Source organism: Gymnoscopelus microlampas, assembly GCF_963454915.1.
Source record: "Gymnoscopelus microlampas genome assembly, chromosome: 13".
NCBI classification, from domain to species: Eukaryota; Metazoa; Chordata; class Actinopteri; order Myctophiformes; family Myctophidae; genus Gymnoscopelus; species Gymnoscopelus microlampas.
The window spans coordinates 40,540,762-40,566,203 of NC_139950.1; the positions used below are offsets into that span (position 1 = coordinate 40,540,762).

At 41.6% G+C, this 25,442-nt stretch overlaps 1 protein-coding gene across 1 annotated transcript; it reads left to right on the forward strand.

The window, feature by feature from the left end:
- Positions 1 to 1,934: 1,934 nt before the first annotated feature.
- Positions 1,935 to 24,823, forward strand: nid1a (nidogen 1a). Its single transcript, XM_084076995.1, has 20 exons — positions 1,935 to 2,263; positions 8,496 to 8,798; positions 9,070 to 9,296; positions 10,427 to 10,740; positions 10,917 to 11,057; positions 11,247 to 11,498; positions 11,807 to 12,007; positions 12,702 to 12,935; positions 13,652 to 13,789; positions 14,488 to 14,616; positions 15,825 to 15,968; positions 18,797 to 18,916; positions 19,482 to 19,700; positions 19,919 to 20,100; positions 21,221 to 21,347; positions 21,475 to 21,646; positions 21,833 to 21,990; positions 22,080 to 22,203; positions 23,132 to 23,244; positions 24,016 to 24,823. The coding sequence occupies exons 1-20, from the start codon at positions 2,045 to 2,047 to the stop codon at positions 24,138 to 24,140; spliced, it is 3,642 nt and encodes a 1,213-aa protein (XP_083933121.1). The 5' UTR covers positions 1,935 to 2,044; the 3' UTR covers positions 24,141 to 24,823.
- The last annotated feature ends 619 nt before the right edge of the window (positions 24,824 to 25,442 follow it).

Below are 25,442 nucleotides of genomic sequence, written 5' to 3' on the forward strand. Positions count from 1 at the left end.
ATTTTTTCATTAAAATACCTAAAATAATTAGATCAATTAACCAAAAGAAAAACACAATCACTCAAATTTGATTTCACAAAGAAAATTAATCTGCATATATTATAGTAAAATGTTGAATCTTAATTCAAGAAACCAAATTTGTCCAAGTCCATATCATAACCACAAGGTGGCACTCTAGAGCTGTATTTGACTCCACAAGCTATGAGGGAAGCTACAGTCAAAGTCAAGAGACCCTGTTTGTGGATGAGTTAGAGCTTATCTTACAAAAAGCAAATATAAATACAAAATATACTGTATTTTACAAACATGTGGAAATACCTCTATAGCTCTACACTGATTCACTGTTGTTCCAAACCCAGTGTATACAGGAGATGCATCTCCTGTCTGATTCCCCTTTCTTGGGTCAGTATAGGCAGAAAAGTGATGGTTCTGGCCATTCATGCTAATATGTTTTATAAGGCAAGTAATTAAACAGTAACAAAACAGAACAAAGTTCCACCATCCAGATTACCACCAGCATGCCCCTCATTATCCCAGCTGGGGTCGAGTTTGATACCTCATTGTGGCATGCCGCTAATGATTAGTGTATGGTACAGTGCCTTGTGATATTGTCCTTTTATACAATGTTTGTTTCTGTCAACGTGGCCATGAGGGGCCTGTTGGCAGGAATTGGTCCATTCTCTGATGTCCATGCTCTGATGGCATCTTGGCATGGATCCAAATCTCCTAATACAGACAGATCCAGTGTTGTGTCTCTGGAGACACTTTGGAACCTGCCAGCTGAAGCCTCTCCCACACAGGGGCCCTGGATTCTGTACCTACCTAAATTAAGAAACACCAAAAAATGGCAGGAATGCATCTTATGGAAAACACACTGGCATGGGTGTGCTCTCATCCTCATTATATCCACAATGTATAGATCATCTATGCTGATAATATTCTATATGCACATCTATTCTATAAAGTTGAAGGTGTGTGTGTGTGTGTGTGTGTGTGTGTGTGTGTGTGTGTGTGTGTGTGTGTGTGTGTGTGTGTGTGTGTGTGTGTGTGTGTTCCCAGATTGTGGGAGATCACCTGTCACCACAAATTGTGTGAGATGTCAGACCAGAGCTTGATCAGCAAGGAAGAGAGAGACAAACAGAAAGGTAGAGCAAATAACCAATTTCACTGATGTGTCATTATGAAGCAAAACATTGTCAGAAGGCCTCTACAATAACCCCAGCAACACAGGGCAAGCTGATATTTGCCCAGTGTTTTCTGCTTTGTCCATTCTAAAGTTGTCTGGACAAATATGACCATACATGGACATGCCAGCCTGACAGTGACACAGTCCAAATATGGCCAGTATGGACATGATATCAACACAAATCAGTGTTGTAAAGCTAGGAAATTCTGTTGTGTGTGATGTAAGACTAGAGCTCGATCAATGAGAGAGAGAGCGAGGGAGGGAGGGAGAGAAAGATTATTTCAGCCATGCAATTATCCCAACCAATATTGGGTCCTGAAATTGGAAGGCCTTTGCTTTTGTAATATAGGCCTATTGAAAATTATTCTGAATAAAGGACTTTGCATTTTGGTGATGTATGTGCTTAATGTCTGACTGATCCTATTGTGTTTTTTTAAGACATTGTATTGGCCTGGAAAGTAGCCAATACTGAACTAAGAGCATGGTTAACAGCATAAAAACTGTCAAACGTGGTAGGCTATAATAGCCACACGTCCGTCTATTGGTTTACCGCAGCTATCTATTGGTTTGCCACAGCTAAACCTCGAGCACACCAGTTTTGAATCAGTGCAATAGAATTTAATTTCGGGGGGGAAACCGGAAAAAAAGCAACAGCATACTTATCATTTTTTCTTTCGAAGAATGTCTTGCTATTTGATTGTCCGCGCCCCTCCGCAACTCCGCCCCGTGTGCGTCTACTTTACACTCAAACTGTCCGCCTAGAGAAGACTGTGCGTCACTCTCCGTTTGTTCACCTGGCGTTGAGAAAGCTTTGCCGACTGCCCAGCGGTTTGGTTTCTAAACGGCCCGACAGACACAATGGGTTGGCATCTAATAAAGCAATGCCTGGTGGCCTGGTGTGTGTCCCTGGCTGTGGGACTTCTAGGATCGGTGCGAGGCATCACACGGACACAACTTTTCCCGTTTGGCTCCAGCGCCAGAGACCAGTTACTGGAGCAGGGCAACGACCAGACGCACCAGCTCTCTGTGGCGGACAGCCCCATTCTGTTTTATGATGGAACTTTCGAAAGCATCTTTGTAAGTTTTCACCTTAACTAACTAAAACCAGGGGTCTTCAACAGGGGGTCCGGGACCCCTAGGGGGTCCTCAGAGCTACTTTAGGGGGTCCGCCAAATCTTTGTGTGATAGGTTTCTTTTTTTTTATATCAACTACTTGAAGCCTAGCATCCCATTTCTGAGGAGAACTTTAGCCAAAAATAGCAGATCTACAAGCTCGGCGTTGTGAGCTTGTAGATCGGCTATTTTTGGCAAAGAGAAATAGGTGTAGAGGGAAAAAGGAGCAGACCAGGTAAAAACAAAAAAAGTTGAATCTGAAACACAATTTTATATATAGAGGGGGTCCCTGCTTCATATCTGTCTCAGCTAGGGGGTCCTTGGCCTGAAAACGTTGAAGACCCTGGCCTGAACTAAACTATCTTCTTTGAGCACTTTGATACAACTAAATGCGTATTATGGATGATTACGTGAGTATCCTTGTTGCGCTATTGCGCATATATAGGCTGTTAAAGTACCCAGGACCCAAATAAACAGACATCACAGCAGGAATACCAAAACGCCCGCCCCAAACCACAGTCGCCCCCGGGGCAGAGCAGAGGTATTCCTAAATGTGACCTCAGTAGACTATGCCTAAACTAAACCTAACCTTATTCCTAAAAGTAACCTCAGTAGTCTAAACCTAACCTTATTCCTAAACGTGACCTCAGTAAAACTATGCCTAAACCTAACCTTATTCCTAAAAGTAACCTCAGTAGTCTAAACCTAACCTTATTCCTAAAAGTAACCTCAGTAGTCTAAACCACTTATTCCTAAAAGTAACCTCAGTAGTCTAAACCTAACCTTATTCCTAAAGGTATTAAACCTCAGTAAACTCTGCCTAAACTAGACCTAACCTTATTCCTAAACGTAACCTCAGTAAAACTATGCCTAAACCTAACCTATCCTAAAGTAACCTCAGTAAAACTATGCCTATACCTAACCTTATTCCTAAACTTGACCTAAGTAAAACTATGCCTAAACATAGCCTTATTCCTATATTTAACCTTGGTAAAACGATGCCTAAACCTAACCTTATTCCAAAACTTAACCTCAGTAAAACTATGCCTATCCTTAAACTTAAACTTATTTTTTCACCCCCGCTGGGGGTGAAAAAATGGGGGTGAGCGTGTTTTGGGGCGAGGCGTCCGGTTACACAGCAGCCTGTCATTTTGAGTTATCTTATTATTATAATGACATTTGAAAAGTGCAATACAATGTGTGTAGCCGTAGCTATTTGTTGTGGTTGCATACTTTTTTTTCTCTCTTTTACTTATCAGAAATTCTGATTTATTTATCATAGGCTATAGTGGCTGGCTGCAATACCTTGTGGAATGCATGTTTGGCCGCGCATTCCCACAGCTTCCCTGGGGGGTTATCGTTTTACTTTTGACCATGACCAAGGGCCAAAGTTCTTAAAAGCCCCGATTTTGCAATCCATGATCTGAATTACACACACTCGTGATTCTAAGGAAATTCTGGTGGAATTACGCTAAGTGTTGTTATACTGAGTGATAGCCTGTATACTTTCACTTTAGCCTGCTGTCATCATGTGCTGCCAAAAAGGCAGAAATGTGCTCTGATATCGTAACACATTTTTTAAACTCTTTCAAAAATATATTTGTGTAGGTTCTGTGAATGTCTAGAGATAAAGTGATTGTTTAGAATTGAAAATCTTAAGATTGTGTCCTCACTGTCCTGTGTAGAATGATTGATTTACCTATAAAGCAATGGCAACATTTGGCCCAAAGCTGCACTATTGTGTTGTGTGGACAAATAGCCCTTTATCCCCAGTGATTCTCCTTTTCAAAGAAAAATGCTGCCTCTTTGTTGTAATTGTGTTGTAGATTATATGGATTGTGATTATGCTATCGGAGTGTAATTTCATACAATAGGTATTTCCATTGAAATCAGGCATTCTGTATTTGCTCAGACTCCTCTGGTAGTGTATTTTGAAGTAGAGAGGCCCATGTCATTGCGTTCCACTAATACCTTCAGTCTAGTAAATAGTCACTCAGTTCTATCTTTTACTGGCCTAAATAGTAACATGGTTAACTTGCAGCCAGTCATGAGTTAAAGGCAATTTCAGCATTGGTGGGCCAAGGCTAGCCTGGTAAACCCCTCCCTCCGGATATCTATCCAGAGGGAGGGGTTTACCAGGCTAGGCCAAGCCAGTCTATAATATGGCTACCCCAAATATTTCAAATCGGCCTTATGGTGGTGATATACCAGGTCGCTTTACATTTTGGCCTATAACTCTTGAACCATAGGTTGTACAATACCCCCCCAAGCCTGGCTTCCTTGGATCATGACCCAACTATCCATATAGGCCACGCCCATTTGCCCCAACTAGATTTGCTGCATTTAGCACTTTCTTCAAAGTGATACATGTAGTTTTCTAATTGCTACTGTCTACTACAGCTTTCCTCTAAAACCCACACAGATCGATACACATTATCTTTGGAGTCAAGTGATAAACATGTATCATTCAGGTTTTTCATATTTATAAAAAACAAACAAAATAAAAACAGTTGGGGAAATACCATTCCCCCACACAGTTTCCTTGGGTCCTGACAGCTGCAACTTACACAGCCCTGGGTAGGCAACCCAGCCTGGCGCCCCTTTCTAGTTGATGGCTGAATTCAAACCGTAATTCATCATATGACGAACAGTGAAAATAGCTGATATACAAGCTTATAACGTGTTGTGATGTGATGCCTTGTGAGCTTGCAGATCTGCTATGTTCACTATTTTTGTAAAACAATAATTTCTAATAATAACTAGAAAAAGTTCTCCTCTGAGCACAGGTCAGGTAGGTTATCGTGGGCCAGCAAATGTTCGGAATTCAGTCATTATAGAGTTGAGTGGAATCTGTAGAAGTTGAGGGATCAATGTTGATGAAGACACAATATGTTTTGTGGGAGTGTAGAACATAGTTTTGTGTCTCCAAGCGTTCCGTTCTTGATTTGAGGCAAAGATCCGCCATGATCACATGACTATAGAGATAATGTGTACAGATTTTCCTATTGTTTGGACAAAATCTGTAGGAGTAATATTAAAAAACGTTTAGCAAAAATCGGCCTCCTGGTGGTGCTATAACTCAATTAAATTCAATTCTTCCTTGGCCTAGTGGCTATGTGCGTTAAAAGTTTCACGGCAATCGGATTTGAGGCATTTTGTTCTAAACGAGCCACTCCTGCAAACTTTAGATGCCAATCTTAGCCAATCAGGATGGAATATGAAAAATCGGACAGATCCGTGTTGATCACATGACTATAGAGACAACATCTGTTGGAGGGATATAAAAAAATGATGTGAAAAATCTGGGGCAGAGGTTCTGCTCTGGCATCCAGGGAATGTGTGTGCACAGTTTCACGTTGATCGGGCCAACAGTGCCGGAGATTAGCTGATCACAGACAAACGGGCGGACGGATGGACGGACGGACAGTGGGCAAAACATCAAACTTCGGCCTGGCGGAGACAATAATGATAATTCATATTATAATAATTCTAAAATTGCCCCAAATAGGGACACCAGGGTTCATGTGGTTAACCTCAGTGTTACTGGTCATTCAGCAAACAGTAGGTTCAACTTAACCATGTTGAAAGACAGCCCCCAGCTGCTGGAGAAGAGGGAGTCTTAAAGTTGTCCTGGTTAAAGCATTAGGCTGGCTAAGAGTAAAGCAATTAATTCTTCATTATGACGGGCAGACTGGGAAGCTATTTATTTATTTATTTCACTTGGAGAGTAGGCCCCAATTAGGCCTGCATCTCTCACCACAAAGATATTTCTCTACTGCAGTCAGGACAGCTTGCAGAATTCTTTCATTCATGTGGTCTATGAAACACAGCCAGTGCCTGCCCTGAACTGTCTGTGCCCTGTGGGGGAACAGTAATGTTTAATTTTTCTTTGGAGCAGAAATGAGCTCTGTCATGTTTACATGACGAAATGCTGTACTTTCTTTGATAATGTTAGGTTTCATTGTCTCCCCATGAATGTGACTGCCAATGGCTGGTATGAACATACACTTTATATGGTGCATTAAAGCTGCAGTCCATAACTTGTCCTACTTACCCCCACCAGGGATTTGAACCTTGCACTACCGCATGAGAGACCAAAATTATTACTCTTCAAAGACAGAATCTCTATTATTATATATTGAGTGTATGAGCTTCAGGCAGTACTACTTGTCAACCAGTAGTTGTCCTACCTGACGACACCAGGGTCTAAATATCTCAATTGCATCGTAGGTAGGCCATCTCCAACCACTGCAGATGTGCTAGTTATATTGTTTGTAATAACATTACATACCATTCAGTTTGACTAAAATAACGTTTATTGATTAAAATAAGATTGCAGCTTTTACATTTAGGATCAATGAAAGTTTCAATGAAAGAAACACTTTGCGGTTAGACTGGGGTCACACCACCAGAACTTTTTCCCAACTCCATCCTGTATTTTGGCAGGAACTTCCTGTGATGAAGGTTTGTGTGCAATAATCTGCTGGATCTCTGGGCCTGGCTGTCAGGGGCAAGGACAGGAAACTGTGTATGGCCTGATTTATACTTAGTCGCACCACAGTGTCGAGCCGAAAATAGATGATCTAAAAGCTCTCAACGCGTCGCATCTGTGACATGTTGTGAGCTTGTAGATTGGCTATTTTCGGTGTGCGACACTGTCATACGACAGAGCATAAATCAGGCATATGGAACTAACTGGCCAGGAATAGTGTTCTGGTTTTCCCTCTCTTGGTCAGGAAGTGGAGGAGGCCCTTGTTGCAGAGTGTGTTTTTGACATGAGCTCACAGCTTCTTTTTTTTTCTTCTTTCTTTTTTACAAGCCCTGCATGTGTTCATGTTAAACTTGTGCGTAAAACAGTGTGTGTGAAATGACATCTTGTTTGTTCATTAGTGCCTGTTGTGGGCCATAGCAGCTGACTTGGATCATTAGTCTAATGAGTTCGAAATAGAGATCAAAGTGGGTCACACAGAGTTCGCCTTTGTGGGTGCGATATCCTACTTTCATTAGAATGAATATTTAAAAATGATATGGTGTCACGACCACCTGTGCTCTTATCAACGGTCTCTCGATCAATAGAGAGAGCCCAGTAAATATATTCTTCTCACTGTTCCATAACTATTCTTTATTTATTTATTCTTAAATCTTTGTCTCTCTCTAGCTCTATCATACTTTCGCAGAGAAGCTTCGTTCAAATGTTTATTTAAAATGTTTGCCTTATTTGGGAATATCAAATACCTTTTGAAATATTTAATCCAGTCCAACTATATTTATAAAGCACATTTAAAAACAACAGAGTTGACAAAGTGCTATACAGTCAATAAAACACATGTAGGTACAACTCTCAAATTGGTTAAAAGACGAGGAGTAAGAATTATTCTTAAGACGCGTTTTCAAAACAGGTAGTGGCGGCCAGCCTGACATGGGGGTCAACTTGTTCCATAGTTTGGGGGCTACAACGGTGAGGGCTCACTTCCCCACGTGCTTGAGCCTTGCCTTAGGGATGACAAGCAACAACTGGTCAGTTGATCTGAGAGGACATATATTTTAAGAGGGTCAGAGACGCATGCAGGTGCTAACCCATAAAAAGGGTAACTAAATCTTAAAATGAATCCTAAAACATACAGGCAGCTAGTGAAGGGAGGTGGCTTCTGTGACTGGGCTGTTTTTTTCCCCAGGCCAGTCACCAGTCTAGTTAAAGGTTTCATGACGTTCAGTTTTACCACACATTAAAAGTCTTTGTCATGGTCCTTCAAACGTGTATAAAAAGTTTTAACAAAAAATTCCACTCCATTGATCCATGGCAGGTGTCTTTCTCTCACATTTCTAAAGCCTTTTCAACTGCAATCTTTGCCTGCGGGTGTCGCTGTTGAGGGATTTTGCCTGTCAATCATCGCCTCTGCCCCCCCCCCCCCCCCTCCCAAAGGAAAGGATAGGGGAGGGAAGGGGCTAGGAGGAGAGTGGGCGGGATTAATGGGCTGTGACTTCACTGCCGAAGGGCCAAGCTCAGATTACTTTTCAGCCTAATTATTCAGAAAACCCCAGACCACAGAAAATCCACTGAATGTTCAAAGTTCAGATTATTTGGGTGTAATTGAGGTCATAAAACCCCCCAAAAATCATAAAAAATTAAAAAAAAGTGAAAATGAATGTCATAGAACCTTTAATAGTGTTATTAACTTGAGTTTTAAAATTTCAGATTAACACCAATGGCTTCATTGCCACGGAGCAACCATCCAGTGAGTCCACATATCTTGGCAAAATGCCCCCAAAGTTCAGGATGATTGCAGCTCTGCAAGGAGATCTGGACACCAGTGATGGCGTGGGGAAGGTCTTCTTCCGCCAGGACAGCAGCCCAGCGATCCTGCAGCAGGCAGCCGACTACATCAACCATGCTTTCCCAGAGGACGATGAAGTTAATCCCACCAATTTAATAGTGATCACCTGGGTTGACGTTGCCACCCATAATGCCCCAAACAGAGGAGATGGCATTGACAAGGGGGTGAGTTAATAAATTAAGAGACATTTTGAGTCAGGTGATGTTGTCAGATGTCCGTTTGTGAGGTCTATTTTAGATCAGTGGTTCTCATCGTGGGGCCCAGAACCCCAAGTTGTCCTTGAGGGGGTTCCAGGAGGTCCCCAGCTAAATGATTCATAGTTAGGAATCAAATGGACCCATACAGTCTGACTGAACCTTGGTCTTTTGATGACTGGGTTGCATGCCTCTCATTGTGATTGATCGTTTATTTCTTCTTTTATATTTCATTACACAGAGAAACACCTTCCAGCTAGTGATTGCATCCTTGGAGACCGCCTCATACGCCATCGTGCTTTACCCTCGTGATGGGATACAGTTTGCCTCCACGCCAGCAGGGGACATTAGCGTGCCCATGCAGGCTGGGTTCAGTAAAGGTCTGGTTCAGGGCTACCTATTTTCCAGCCAGGGTCCGTATTACCGCACCACTACTGAGGATGAGTCAACTGTCAGGGCTTTAGCAGAGTAAGTATTTTCACTACCAATTATCTTGGGTAGAATGCAAGAACGCTCACCCCAAAACACGTTCCCCCCGGGTCAAATGCGGCGACCTCGGAACGGTCGCCACCAGGTATTCCTAAACGGAACCTCTGTAAAACAATGCCTAAACTAAACCTAACCTTATTCCTAAACATAACCTCAGTAAAACTATGCCTAAACCTAAACTTATTCCTAACCTAAAACGAATACAAGAACTGCTGGGGGCGAGTGTGTTTTGGGGCGAGCGTTCCGGTTACCCTTAGAACCAGCGATTCTCAACCTGTGGGCTCTGAGGATATTGATATTGATAAAAGTTTAATGATAATATAACTTTAATGTAAAAAAAAAGTTTTTTTCTTTAAAACTTAAATTACGACTTTACCCATTTTCAACCTCTATTTATATAATTGGTCCTCAATAATGCTCATTATAAAATGGCACCATTTCTCAGAAGAGGGCTGTGGACAGTTCAGAAACCCGCCTACCAGTGACATCATCGACGGGGAATCCAAACTAATTGAAACTGCATGCTTTATATTCCTGGAAAGTTAGCATGGTAAAATGGAAGCCATTGCTGTCGCGTTCATAAAAATCTGAATTGATTTTTTTTTAAAGAAATCTGCCTAACGATGATGTCACTGGTAGGCGCGTTTCTGAAGTGTCCACAGCCCTCCTATGAGACATAGACTGAGTAGAAAAAAATGGTACCATTTTATCATGAGCATTAGTGAGGACCAATTATATGAAGATAGGTTGAAAATGGATGAAGTCGTCCTTTAAACGAAATGAGTTTTCATTGTGATACCAATGAATATGAACTTAAAGTATACTACGTTAGTTCCATTGATCCAAGCTGGAACATAATCAATTGATTAATCATTAAATAAAACATGCTCTGAAAAGGCATGCGGCCCATCCATGTGATCGCTTAACACAAGAGGTCAGATGGGTGGGCGGTGAACACTTTCGAGATTTTCAATTGGGCCCTGATCCAGAAAAGATTGGGAATCGCTGAGGTTCACTATTATCTCAAATATTTAGCTCGACACGGTTATAAGGTGAATGACTGGAAGATATTTTCCTCCCACTTCACAAGGTTTCCTTTCCTTCCCTAGGGAAACCAACTCTGGTGTGCGAGGTGTATGGGTGTACGAGATTGGCACGTCTCCCTATTTTTCCAACGTGGCTCCGGGTGAGGTCACTGACCTGCCAACTGATGCCTCCCCACAGCGGAGGGCCTCCGAGGGCTATGCGGATGATGCTGTTGACTCACAGAGGCCTGTATACCATGGACAACAAGTGGAACTCCCTCAGTACGAACCAGAGGGCCAGATCTTAGTTCACCAGTTAACCCATCATCAGCAACCCAACTATCAACCTGAGAATGCTGAGGTGTTGGAGGTAGAGGATGGAGATATAAATGTAGATGGTGCGTCCACAAGAGCGAGAAACAATTTTCCGACAGTTTGACTTCTATTCCTAAACACTACTTTGAAATGCACATTTGTCTTATCAATGCAGTAATATGCTGTATTAGCTAACACAGGTATCAATTAGTTACCATAGCTGTAATTTTCTTACTCTGACTATTGTTTACCCTTATAGTGTTTTCATACAACTTTGGAACATGTGCTAACAGTGGAAAGAAGTGTTCCACCTTTGCTGACTGCAGGGACTACTCTAGTGGTTACTGCTGTCACTGTAGGCCAGGCTTCTATGGCAATGGAATACAGTGTGTGTCAGAAGGTAAGGGCCTTTGATTTGATATTGTGTTTTAATATTGAATATTGAAATATACTGAAACTACTAAATGCGAACATTAATATCACATGATGTAGTGGGTTCTCGACTCCACTACATCAGTATAGATAGAGCCTGTGCTCATCGAACTAGAGTTACAATTTGTAACTATGGTTATTTTTATTATCTTTGCAGGGAAACCCCAGAGGATGAACGGCAAAGTTTTTGGAAAGCTGTATGTGGGCAATTCTCCTACGCCAGTGGAATTCAGCAGCAATGATCTCCACTCATATGTGGTGGTTAATGACGGACGTTCCTACGTGGCCATCAGCGACATCCCGCATGATGTTGGTCACTCCCTCATGCCACTGTCAGCCCTTGGTGGCGTGATTGGGTGGGCCTTTGCTCTGGAACAACCTGGCTTCAAGAATGGCTTCAGTATCATTGGTGAGCGAAAGATTTCTGCCAATGGGCCATGAGTGGGTGGGTAGAGGTGACAATAATGTCACAATAATGTGATATTATGAATTCCATAACATTCTAATAAGATTGATTTCTACTATATATATGTTATATAATAAACATGTAACACTGTTATTGCAACTACACTGTGCCACACAGTTCCACTTAACTCTGTCCAGCTTGAATTCCCCTCACATTACCCCAGCTCAGATAGTGGACGGCGGGCCAAAGTTCATTCAGGGCCACGATATGTTTGTCTTAGTGTCAACCTCCTACTCTCTGTCTCTTTGTAGGAGGGGAGTTCACACGCCAGGCTGAGGTGACCTTTCTGCCAGGGAATGAGAAGCTCACCATCAGGCAGGAGTTCAAAGGCATTGACGAGCATGACCACCTGGCGGTGAGCACCACCCTGGAAGGCAGGCTCCCTGAAGTGCCTGTCGGCTCCACAGTGCAGATCGACCCCTACTCTGAGATCTACCAGTACAGCAACAACTGTAAGACACAGACGGTTAACCACTGTTGTTGAAGAAATTCCATTTTAAACTGTTTTTTATTTTAAAACATTTTTCAAACTTTTCACAAATCTTTCAAAAATAGTCAAACTACACGTTAACAACGTGCGACATTGCTTGTAGATAAGCTATTTAGTTATTTTAGGACATTTGGTCCTATAATGACATGCCCAAAATACTAGGGATGCCTTGGTTAAAGTTGTTAAAAAACATACTATATACTGTATACCTGGGCCACCCGGGCACTTGTAGTAAGATACTAAACATACATTTCTGATGATAGTAGCAGTCTCTCTCTCTTATGTAGATCTGTATTACAGATGTTATGATATGGAGAAGTTGACATGATTAATGTCATGCCAAACAAAAGATGGATGTTTTACATTCACCAAAGATATGCGGTTTGGATGGGAATATCTCTCCAGTAGCATATATTCATGTATTTTTTCAACGTATTTGTAATCTCATTATTATCTCATTATTTATCCTTTCATAATCTCATCAAAGCCTATTCTGTTCGTGGTGATAGCCCAGTGTAGCCTAAGATTATTCAGAACAAGCTGCACATCAGATAAACTGCTTGTCTCTATAACCCATCTTGTAGATCAACTGTTTTTGCAAAGTACTTTATACTGTGTAGAGCTTATGTGGTTAAGCCTTCCGTCTTCTCCTTCAGTGGTCACCTCTTCCTCCACGAGGGAGTACGTAGTCAGCCTTCCTGACGGCTCCACTGAGACCAGATCGTACCAGTGGCGCCAGACCATCACCTTCCAGAGCTGCCAGCACGATGAAGCCGCCAGGGAAGTGCGACCCACCCAGATGCTCAGCGTGGACCAAGTCTTTGTCTCGTATGACACCAACCAACACCTCATCCGCTACGCCATGACCAACAAGATCGGAGACATCAACGGTGAGGTCATCGGGGGTTATTTTGGTCCTCTTAGAGTTCCTGTTTTTAGTCTGATTCCACTTCCTTCCTGGCCTACAACCTCCCACGCCCCGGCAACGAGGCTGCTCCGCTATTAGGACAAAGTGGGAGTGACTTTGGGAGGTTGCTGTGACGGCCTGATTTATACTGATCCACAAGTTCATGGGTCTCCGGGGTCTCTGGGACTGGTACCACATCAGATTTACTACAGGGGGGCTGATGATCAAATGTTTGTGGGATAGGAACACAAAAAAAGTCTGTAATTAATTACACAGTAACATGAATCCAACATATTATCAGCCAAAGATAATGTGTAAATAAACAAACAACAAACATTTAGTTTACACAACACTGATGATAGTGCTGTCGAATTAATCTATGAAGCCATCAAAGCTGCAGCATCACTCGGAGGCAACTCATAAGCACTTAAAAGAAAAACCTGTGGAATACTTCCAAGCTGGTCTCAATAGTGTCAAACCGTCAACAGACACTGATGAGACACAATGGTGGGCTAGCTTTGATAGCCTCTTTGTCCCCCTGCTGAGATTGTCGATCGGCTATATTTGGTGCACAACACGATGCGCAACCGTGTATAAATCGGGCATTATCATTTCATCACACAAGTGGCATGAGGATGATCATGATTTACTAACAAAGGTTTTGCTAACAGCATCCTAACATGCATAATCCATGTCCAGGAGGACAGCCAGAGGAGAACCCATGTTTCACTGGCAGACACGGCTGTGACACCAGCGCTGTCTGCCGACCTGGAGAAGGGGACCAGTTCACCTGCGAGTGTGCTGCGGGATTCACTGGTGACGGTCGCACATGCTACGGTATGATTCATTGACACAAGGAAATGTGAACAGACTTGTGTCAGTCTGAAGTGAATCATTCCTACTTCAATTCCCAAGAGTCTTGGGAATTCATTGATTAATTAGCGATAGCCTGTTAATTTTGTGGGTTCGAGAAATGTCCCATTGTGTTCCAGAAAATGTCCCAGTGTCTTTTTGTCTGAAAAATAAGTCAGAAAGTCTGTATCTGTTCAGAGCCATCATTCTCCCATCAAAATAAGTGGTCTTCCTTCCTGGGGAACTGGGCACTCTTGATAATTAAGACAGGAGGTCACATTGTAAACAGAGCCTAGTTCCCATTGGTCTTTATGGTACTAGACCAAATATTGACCAAAGGTTAACGCATCCAATTTGGCATTCACGCCCACCGCACTATCTATAGATTTGAGCTTTTATTTGGGCTGGAAGCCAGACAGGAAAGGCTCCAGGGCACATACAGTAGAAACAGGAAGGTTGTCTTTCAGATACCAAAAAGATCTTGAAAGATTTGTAATTAGGAAATCGGTAATTAAGATAATAACATGCTTTTGATTTACAAAGCCAGACTTCAAAGGTCATAGTACTTTTAAGTACCGAGAGTACATCGATGTAACATAGAAATTGTGAACATACATATATATGATGATGTAAAATAACAAAACACACGTACTACAAGTGATTTTTGTGCACATCCCTATCAGACATTGATGAATGCAGAGAGCCTCCTAAAGTCTGTGGGACCCATGCCACCTGCAACAACCACCCAGGGACGTTCCGCTGTGAATGTAACGATGGCTATCAATTTGCCAGTGATGGGCAGACCTGCGTCGGTAAGTGATGTTTATGTATTGCCAAGTGGAATTACTGTATGTGTTCTCACCTGGTGGTTAATGTAAGCATAGGAACATAAAGTATAATAAAATGTATTAAAATATCAAGTGGCTGATTAGGTGAACAAGATGTACTTACAAGTATGGGACACACTGTACCTACAGTAGGACCTACATGGACAAAGTGGTAATATCATTTGATATATTGCACAGTAAAAAGTGTAAGTCGTCTAGAGGTTTGATTTGTGTGTGTGTGTGTGTGTGTGTGTGTGTGTGTGTGTGTGTGTGTGTGTGTGTGTGTGTGTGTGTGTGTGTGTGTGTGTGTGTGTGTGTGTGTGTGTGTGTGTGTGTGTGTGTGTGTGTGTGTGTGTGTGTGTGTGTGTGTGTGTGTGTGCGTGTGTGTGCGCGCGCGCATGCATGCGTGACAAACACAGCATGACAAATATCTGCCAGTACGCTTCAGGCCTGGTCTGGTCTCCCTGCCTGTATGCTCTGTGTGACACATTGATTTAAGAAATACATACGAGAGCAGTCTTACTCTGATTGTGTAGATTTGGAACAGAACCAGCATGTGTAGTCCTTCAACTCCTCTTATTTATGGGGTAAACCAATGTGGCACCAATCATTTCCTGAGGGATGATGTGATGTCTCATCACGTCCAGATGTATTACGTTAAATTTGACCGGTCTTAGAATCTGAAGTATTCACACTTAAAGTTACTGGACCCCAACTGTTGCCAGATTTCTGGGTCAGATGGCGTCATGCCGTCCTAGACCCCTGATTACCGATGTTTTGATCGATACAAGTTTTGATTAAAGTTTATATTTGAGAAAATTTAACTTGATAGCAAAAATAAAAAATATATAAAATAAAGACAAATAACTTTATTCGAGAAAATATGAAATCAAGTACCGGTATATATAAACTTAAATATACATATACATAACATTTAACTTTAATTTGAATAAACATCAAGTAACCATTTATTTTATTCACCTGCTTTATGAGAAAGAAATACTTTCCTATTTCTACCTCCATTGTAGTTATCTACTAAAAGCTCAGAAAAGCCCAAAACAATAACTTTAAAAAGTAAAGTAATGGCCGATATATCGTCCAGACAGATTTATCGGTCATTATCGGAATTTACATTGTAAGTATTGCATCATTTGTATGAAATATTCATGACCTTCTCTCTCTCTCTCCTCCAGAGGTGTACCGACATGTGGACCATTGTGAAGAACGGTCCCATAACTGTGACAGCCCTGAGAAAGCTATGTGCCGCTACGTTGGAAACTCTGACTATATCTGCTCCTGCCTGCCTGGATTTGAAGGAGATGGCAGATCCTGTACAGGTACAGTATAGACCAGAGCATAGGGAATGAGATCATTAATGTACCAAATGTGGGGTGGAAGTGGCTCAGGAGGTGGCCTTGCTCCTCCTGGCTGCATGTCGAAGTGTCCTTGAGTAAGATAATTAACTCCTACAGTAACTGCAGTGGCGTGCACAGACATTTTGAGGGGCAGGTGCTCAAGTAAATTATACTTTTTTTTGTTTACTTGGTCTGCTCTTTTTTCCCTCTACACCTATACCTCTTTGCCAAAAATAGCCGATCTACAAGCCCACAGCGCGAGGCGTTGTGGGCTTGTAAATCTGCTATTTTTGGCTAAAGTTCTCCTCAGAAAAGGGATGCTAGGTTTCGAGTGGTTATGGTAAAATAGAAAAATCATATCACATAAAGATTTGGCGGACCCCCTGTAGTAACTCTGAGGACCCCCTAGGGGTCCCGGACCCTCTGTTGAAGAACCCTGCTGTGCCCGTTTTTCAAAAGGGCACTTCTGGTCAAGAGGGCAAAGGGCAGGTGCTCTAGCACCACCTAGAGTCTATCTGGGCATGTCCCTGCCTAACTGCTCCCGATGAGTAGGTTGGTGCCTTGCATGGTTGCATATTGCCTTCATTGCCAGTGTGTCAATGTGTACCGCGTGCCTGACTGTGCATTCAAAATGCATACATAATCTCCTGTATATACTGTACAAAACAAATCACCCTTTTATTGCAATAGCATTAAAACACTTTATGTGTGCACCCAAGACAGTTTTAAGTTGCTTGATTCAATATTTGCATATTTGATCAGCCCATTCAACTTCAAACTCCACGTTAGACTCATTGAAAACACATGTCCCTGGTTCTGGTGATTAATGGCTCCTTTCATCTAGGAAGGGTTAACCCAGAACCTTCCATAAACTGAAACTTTACTGAACCCGTGAAGTTCTGTGATTGTGATGTTTACGTTTCTAGTATAACAAATCATACATCAATTACATCATAATAAAGAACAAATTCATTAAAAAAGCAAAAATAACCGATCTACAAGCTCAGTTCTGGGTTCCCAGGATTCAGGATTAGTACTACCTCCTGAGCAGGGCCCAAATTAGGTATTGAGACAAATCCAGAACCCTAATTAGGTTTCATGGCATGGCACAGTTTGCTTGGTTCTTGTAGTAGAAAAGATACATAATATTGTCCTTCTTTTTTTTTGTTTTTCAGAGTTTATCAGAATAAGCATTTTACACAAATGTGGTCGCGGCTTTACATGATAGATATAATAAAGCATATAGTAAATAATAATAATAATAATAGTCATAATCATAATCAGAAATGTCAGAAAAAAATAAAAAAATATATAATGGGGAGTCAATTTGTGGGAGTGAAGTGGTCATAATTGTCATATTCACAACAATATATAAAGAGAGAGATGAATCATAGTACAAATAATAATTACAGTTCATATATTATGCAGTAGACCTATTAAACTCATGGCATATGAGTTTCTTGCTTGGCAACCATAGAAACCTGTGTATACCCTAAATATAAGCTATGTGCTTGCTCCCATATTAACAGAGACAGATGTTATAATACAAATAGGTTATTTAAATATTGAAAGGGGGGGAAAATAGAGAGTAAAGAAATGTTTGGCCCTAGCCACCAGCACACTAGATAGATAATAAGCATAGATAGTAAACAAGGAACCCTTTCATTCTATCGATCGAGGGGAATATTTATATTTTTCAAGTAGTTCAGGAAGGGGTTCCAGGAAACATAAAATATGTCTTTTTGACCTCTTAGGGCTTTTTTTCCAGCTTAAGGAAGTACATTCTTACATCTTTGATCCATCTTAAGTGTGACGGCGGCATGGCTTTTTTTCCATTCTAAGAGTATTATGCGTCTTGCGAGCAGGGTTGTGAACGCCATAGCATCTAGCGTTATTTTGTTTAGGCGATTATTTGTAGGTGCAAGTCCAAAGAGTGCGATCAGTGGGCACAGTTCTATATGTGTTTCAAACAACAACAATAATATTGTCCTTCTAATGAATGGGGAGACCTCAATTTTTCCATTAGTTATTACATGAATGGACTTCATGGATTTCATGCATGGACTCCTTGATGCAACATTACATTACAGAAAAGTTGAATCAAGCAACTTTAAAACTGTCTGCGGTGCACACAAAAGCCCAAGTAGATGTGACAATTAGTGTTTCATTAAGTGTCACAATGCATCACGATGCAACATATTGTGAACTTTTAAAAACTTTCACTTATAATGATATGCCAAATATAGTCAAACCAGGTTGAAAGTGGTTAAAGAGGTTCATATTATTATAGCATTTCCTTTATCATTTATCATTTGTGCAATAACATTAGATTCAACACACACAGTTCAGCTCATTTATTCCACTGCAAGGAGACTCAGGAAAAGATTGATAAACCAGCTGTTGGAGTGTAACACAGGGGGGAAATGAGGGCAATTAGGCAATGTTTCTAGTGTGATTCAACAGTGGGACATAAAACGCAGATGGACAATACATCTGCTGAGGTCTAGTTCCAACATAATGCTGACCTGGCAGGCTCCCAGCACTACTCATTCACATTTTCCATTCCTTCCACACTTTATCTACATGTTATCCACTCAGGAGCCAGTTTTGGGGCTTGTCCTGAAAGTGCTTATTTGGATCATGTTCTAGATCCCTTTTCTGGCTAGGTTCTAACGGAACTTTGTGTCTTGTCAAATGTCCTGACCATCTGTATTATGTATGTGATATTTTGTGCTCAGTTTTATTGTTGCTTGTCCTTTCTCGTAGCCCTCATACTCATACGGTTGCCTGTTGTGTTTCCCTGCCTGCAGACCTAGACGAATGCACAGTTGGCAGGTGCCATGAGGACGCTGTCTGTTACAACACTCAGGGATCGTTTACCTGCCAGTGCAAGCCAGGTTACTATGGCGACGGCTTCCAATGCTCCTCAGGTAAGAGCCTTGGAATGCCATCCCTTCTTGAGCAGCAGAGCTGGCATCTTGCTTGATTATACAGTGTCTGCATGCTTTTTAATACACTGTTGCCAGGCAGTTCAGTTTGGAATTGATATCTTACTCAAGTTTCAGGATATGGGTTCTTTAAAGCTGCATCCATAGCTTTCGTGTCCTACCTGGAATTCACCTCGGTTCCCCTGTGTGAGTGCTGAAATGTCTACTGTTGAGCTGTAACGTTGAGCTCATTTGGGAAGGCGAGATATTTTTCTTTTAATTCCATGCAATACCTCTTGTCAACCGGTAGTGGTCCTATTCGACCACAGGATCTATTCTAAATATCTCAATATAAGAGCAGGGAGACCACGTCCAACCACTGCAGTTGCGTTTCCTTACAGATGGGTTAAAATAACAATAGTAATAATAGTTTTATGCACACAAAGAAAGTTATGCGTTGCAGCCTGCATACAGCAGTTTAGTATACAACATTTAAGCTTGGTGTATGTTATAGTTGGGGGTGCGTAGATTCATTGATCTTCCTTTTATTTTTTATTATTTTCTCTAGAGAGGACCAAAACACCATGTCAAGAACACAGGGACAGAATTCTGGCCTCTCTTCCTCGAGGCCCCAGACCTCCAGTCGGGCAATTCATCCCAGAATGTGACGAGCGCGGGGCGTATGAAGCCATGCAGTGCATGGGCACCACTGGACGTTGCTGGTGTGTGAAAAGCAATGGGCAGGAGATCTATGGGACTCGCTCTGGGCCTGAAAACAGACCAATGTGTAAGTGTCCATGCATTAACATTAATCCTGGCATCGCTATTTTGGGCATGTCATTATAGGAAATTATTGTCTAAAATAGCAGATCTATAATATCTGCCATTTTTGCAGTGAGACACCACCGTACAATAAAGTATAAATTAAGGTTTAAGTGGTTAAAATTCTCTGTTTTTCAAAACTCAGAGGTACCAATCTGTTTGTGTTTGGTCTTTCTTTGGTAGGTATTGAACATGATGGCGATGATGGCGGGCGGCCACCTGTGAGACCCTCTCCCAGACCTGATGTTCACCCCCTGGCCCCAGGAACACACTTATTGTTTTCTCAGAGTGGTAGGATAGAGCACATCCCCCTGGAGGGCTACGAACTGAAGAAAGATGACGCTAAGGCAGTCCTCCATCTCCCTGTAAGTTTGTCTAAATACCCTCTAAACTATCATTTGGAATTTATGTGGACGGCTGTAGAGTTTCATGGAAACTGATTTTGTTTCTCTGAAGGCAGTTTTATTATATTGAGTTTAAATTGGTCACGGTTGTTCACAAACATTGCAATGGAACTAGTTGTACCCTGTCTTTATTTCCCTTGTAGTGTTTTTTTTTTTTAGCATTTTACAGCATGGCCATAGGCCAAGCCCTTTACAGTAGAACTGGGTTTGTCTGTATGTACATATTTGTGTGTGACTGTGTGTCTATCTGCGTGTAAAAATTGTGGACATGTACACAAGTATTCAGCCTGTATACTGCACACATAGTAACTTACTTTCAGCAAGTAAAGATTGGACAGGGAAGCCACGCCGTTAAAAATCTCTATTTACAATAGTTTTTGTTTAGACTGGGTATTGTGAAGTGTTATTGCCCAGACACTGGTGGTTTCTTGGGAATATTTCACAGTCTGTGTTTTGGTCTCTCTGTGGTTTGGCAATATGTTTCTCATAAGACAATGACTGTCCAGTAAACACTTTGCCTCTCAAGAGGAAACAAACATTGTTTCGTATTACAGTTGAACTCTGTCACAGAGATTCTGAGTGGATGATAGGTCATTGTATATCTATCTGAAGGATTTGTGATTATGAAACCTGTGCTGGAGAAATTAATCAAACCCTTCACAACCAGGGCGATGTGTGGGTTTTCTCTCTAGTCTGTATATCGTCAGCTCAACATCTTGCTCCATTCTGTTCCTTTGCCGGTAATTGCCAGTCTGTATTACAGCACACGATTTTCCCATCTGCCACAGGAGACCTAGTCGTTATTAGAGACACATGGTGACATTTGTTCTAATTGCGAACATCAGCAGAGCACCACTGGAACTATAAACTGCATGTTACACATATCTCCAGACCAGCTGGTCTGAAGTTTGACAGTGGTGTGGGTGGTTTTAGGATTGTGTTTGTTTGTTTTGATATATGTCTAGACGTGACCGTGTGAAAACACAGTCCCATCTGTTGAGTCAGAGTGTTTTACCTCTCTGACCGTCCTGCATCAAACAAACTGCACTTCAAAGATTGCTGGCTGTTGACCTCTCCACAGGAGAAGATCATCATCGGCGTGGCCTATGACTGTGTGGAGAAGATGGTCTACTGGACGGACATCACTTCTCCTTCCATCAGCAAGGCCAGCCTACAGGGTGGAGAGCCCATTCCAATCATCATAACAGGTAGGATCAAAAGTCAAACGTTTCAAAACTGTCTCATTGATTGCTCTTCTCAGTTGCTTGGTCAATTTAATTTACCTTATTTCGTACATTTTGAGAAATGAAAATTCAACAAATAACCTCTCCACAGATGTGGACAGCCCTGAGGGCATCACCATCGACCACTTGGGCCGAAATCTGTTCTGGACAGACTCCATGAAGGACCGAATTGAGGTGGCCTCCCTGGACGGGTCGCAGAGACGTGTCATTATAAATTCCGACCTTGTGAACCCTCGTGCTATTATCGCTGACCCCCCCAATGGGTGGGTAACATTTGATGCTAACGTGAACCAAAAGTTGTATTCGTATAAGCGAGGCACCCCTTGAAATCTTTTGTAACTTGTAACTGGGTTGCTGACCATGGATCCATTTTTAAGGTTTTTTGCAGCACTACATTCTTTAAGTAACTTTAAATCTATACATTAATTGCAATCCTGTCACATCTACAGAAACCTATACTGGGCTGACTGGAATCGAGATGCCCCAAAGATTGAGACCTCTTATATGGATGGGTCCAACAGAAGAGTGCTGGTCAAAGATGACCTTGGTCTACCTAATGGCTTGACCTATGACCACCAGAGCTCCCTACTGTGCTGGGTGGATGCAGGTTAGTTTCTTTCACACGAGTGATTATCTGTGTGGTGTTGCATCTATGCGTTATCTTCCTTTATAATGGATGTAATCTCCTGTACGCAGGGACACATAAATTGGAGTGCATGAATCCTCAGCAGGGTGACCGCAGGACGATTATCGAGGGGATCCAGTATCCCTTCGGAGTTACTGCATATGGGAAGAACATTTACTACACTGACTGGAAGAGGTATGGCTCTATATACGTCACGTTTATATACACACATATTCAAATATATATAACCCTTTAACCTGTGTAGTAATTTTAACTTTATTACTTAAAGTTAAAATGAATTGATTCTTTAAAAGTATAACAATATTTTTTAAGTGGCCTGCAGGCATTACAGCATCAAACAGAATACTTTATGTATGATTAAGCATAACTGTGACGCAACTAGTCCCATCTATCAAGGTGCCACCTTGGTGGGTTCACCACTTTAAACCTGGCGTCTGTATTTTGGACATTTTTATAGGCTTGGTTTTCAAAACTTTTCATTATTTTTCAAAAATGTGTGAAAATGGCCTATCTGCAAGCTCACTACGTGTTGCTGTGTGACGCGCCGTGAAGTTGTAGATCTGATATTTTCACCACGTGACACCATCGTACGACGAAAGTATAAAACAGGGCTTAAGTGGTCAAAGGTCAAGCAGCTTCCACGCTACACTGAGGATTTTGATGTTCTGTCAGACTGGCACCAACACGCTCCCCCCCACCCCTTTGCAGCCTGGGTTTTTTCTCTCCCCATGTTTCAATCTATGCATGTTTGCCATCGGCAAAGGGGGCGGCGGGGGGATTTGAAGGGGTCAAGGAGGCTACTTAAAAAGTGACAGCTGCTTGCAATTTCTCAGTTTCTTGAGTGTCTGTGAGTGACCCGTTGCAGGGCCTCCCTCTGATCTCACCAGGGATTCAACCTCCCTGGAGAGGCTGGACACTTGAGCAGTACTAACACAAGAAACTATGTAATTTTAAGAACCATAGAGCCTAAACCGCCTCTTTTCTTCCCCTGCATCATATACGTACCTGTCTATGCAATACACACGGGAAAGCAGCTGATATTTCGTCTGATAAGCCCAGATGGCTAAATTCTTTGTGTTTTGTTGTGTTTTTTTTCTAATAGGGATGCAGTGATTGGTGTGGACTGGTATGCTAAGAGAGAGACAGACGAGTTCCACCCTCAGAAAAAGACTAAACTGTACGGCATCACCACAGCCTACGCCCAGTGTCCTGCTGGTATGTATAGTACAGTATGCCACTTATATACACTTTCAACCTGGCGTCCAAATTTTTTCATTATAGGCGAAACTTTCAAAAAATGATTAGTAAATAAAACGTTAGTAAACAAATAGAATTTGTTTTCAACTTTTATTTACCCAGGGCAGGCTGAATTTCTTTCATGCCAATATTGTTTAAATTAATGTATATGTTTAGCTATGATTATGAGGAACCCACTAAGACAAATCCTCAGTGTTAATTTAGAGTGTACTAATGGAACCACATGGACCCATCTGTGCACTAAAGGGCAATTCTTAGAAAATGCATGGCACGTGCATATTTGGGGATTTGAGTCAGGCTTCAATATTACCTATTGTAGATTGCCAGCTGATGCCCTGTATCATGACCTCTGTGAAGGAGATTACAGCACAGAACGATTGCTGGTTATTCCCCCAGTGTGAAAGAAACAGGGGATATTCCCTAGCCGCCAGTATTCATCATGAAGTGAGGAAGAGATAGGAGCAACAGACCTCATCCTCATAACACCCTCCCACCAGATAAGATTGCATAAAGCCAGGGAATGCAGAGCCAAGGGGCCCTACAACATCTGGAGTCTGCTATGCGGTTCCGCCCCAATTATGCATATCTGTTTAACAAATAAAGAACAGGATGTTGCCTGAAGTTACCTCTCCTGGTGCTGTTTGTTCAATTACCTCTTTCTCAAAATGATCATTTATTTCATGTCTTGAAAAAAATTAAAGAGCAAATGTTTGTCATATTTCCTTCTAGGACAAAATTACTGTGCTGTGAACAAGGGAGGCTGCACTCACCTCTGTTTAGCGACCCCGTCTGGCCGCTCCTGCATGTGCCCCGACAACGCAGTAGGTGGGAGCTGTGTGGAGGGCAGAAACTGAAGAGAATATTTTAACCACTTGAACCCTAGGCATCCCTATTCTGGGGCTAACATTGGGCAAAATTAGCCGATCTGCAAAATCGGCTAATTTAAGCGAAGATATTTAGTGTATAGTGTGAAAACAGGAGGAGGCCTAGTAGAGCCCATGGGAATGTGGTCAACTAAGTATAGGGTTTAAGTGGTTAAGGGTTCAAAGGTGGCACCGTTTTAATGTCTGATGGCAAATTAGGTGCCACTCAGTGTGTACTAAACTGTAGCTGTTGAAAATGCCACTGAAATCCAGAGGTGGACTGCTGTGCCTTGCATCACTCAGTGTTATCCTAAACAGGTCTACTCTTTGGAAGAAAATCGCTATTCCATTATACATTCACAACTGCTTTAAAGAAGTGTAAATATAAACACCTTTTTCTTAATATTTTCCTGAGTGCACATACACTGATGAATATCTCAAGGGATGAATAATTTAATGTGAAATTAATTACAAATTCATTATATTATAACAGGTGCTGGTTGATCAGTTTGTTACATCTCATGTCAGTTCTGTTACTTTGTGTCGTGTTTGAATTATGCCATAGGCTAACTCATGGAAGTATTATAGTTAAAATGACTAAAATGTATCTATTCAAGCTGCTGGGATGAGTTTACATGCTGTGCAACTAATCAATAAAACATTTTTGTAACAAGTGTGTATGCAATTTCTTTGTGAATGTGGTACTACCGCCACCATGTGTTCACTTGGGTAAATTACAGATGTATTTTTTGGCAGGTTGCACTGGCTTACTTTACACCAACTCTAATCAGATTTTCAAAGTGAGGTCTGAGGGGTCGGGACCACCAAGGATCCTTGAGGGGGTTCCAGGGGTCTAGTTCTATTTCTAGTTCAATTCACTTTATGAGTAAAAATATATTTCTCATTTTCAATTATTATTATGACAGACAATTTAAATCAAAACATAAAGTCATATTCCAACATATTTTATTTGATCAGTGTCTAGGACAGAATCCTTTGAGATGGGGTCCATGGCCTAATTCAATTAAATTTGCATTTATATACATACATTTCAATGTTTCTTTCTGATTATGTTTATGTAGAGGTACATAAGAGTAACATTATTTTGTTTGGGTTCCTCAAACACTGTAGCAGCTAAGCGGTCCTTGGCCCCACTTTGAAGACCACTGCATTATTGTAAATATTTTTAAAAAGCACTGAGAACTGCAACAACAGTATAGTGTTAAGCCATAATGTGGTATGTATTTAACAAAATCAAATACATTCTAAATCTTTTACAAATCCATACTGCAC

Excerpts from the sequence above, each read along its gene's own strand:
- nid1a (XM_084076995.1), top strand. The coding sequence starts at position 2,045 with ATGGGTTGGCATCTAATAAAGCAATGCCTGGTGGCCTGGTGTGTGTCC. Across the intron at positions 11,058-11,246 it reads AATACAGTGTGTGTCAGAAG|GGAAACCCCAGAGGATGAAC; the intron begins GTAAGGGCCTTT and ends TTATCTTTGCAG. Across the intron at positions 23,245-24,015 it reads CTACGCCCAGTGTCCTGCTG|GACAAAATTACTGTGCTGTG; the intron begins GTATGTATAGTA and ends ATTTCCTTCTAG.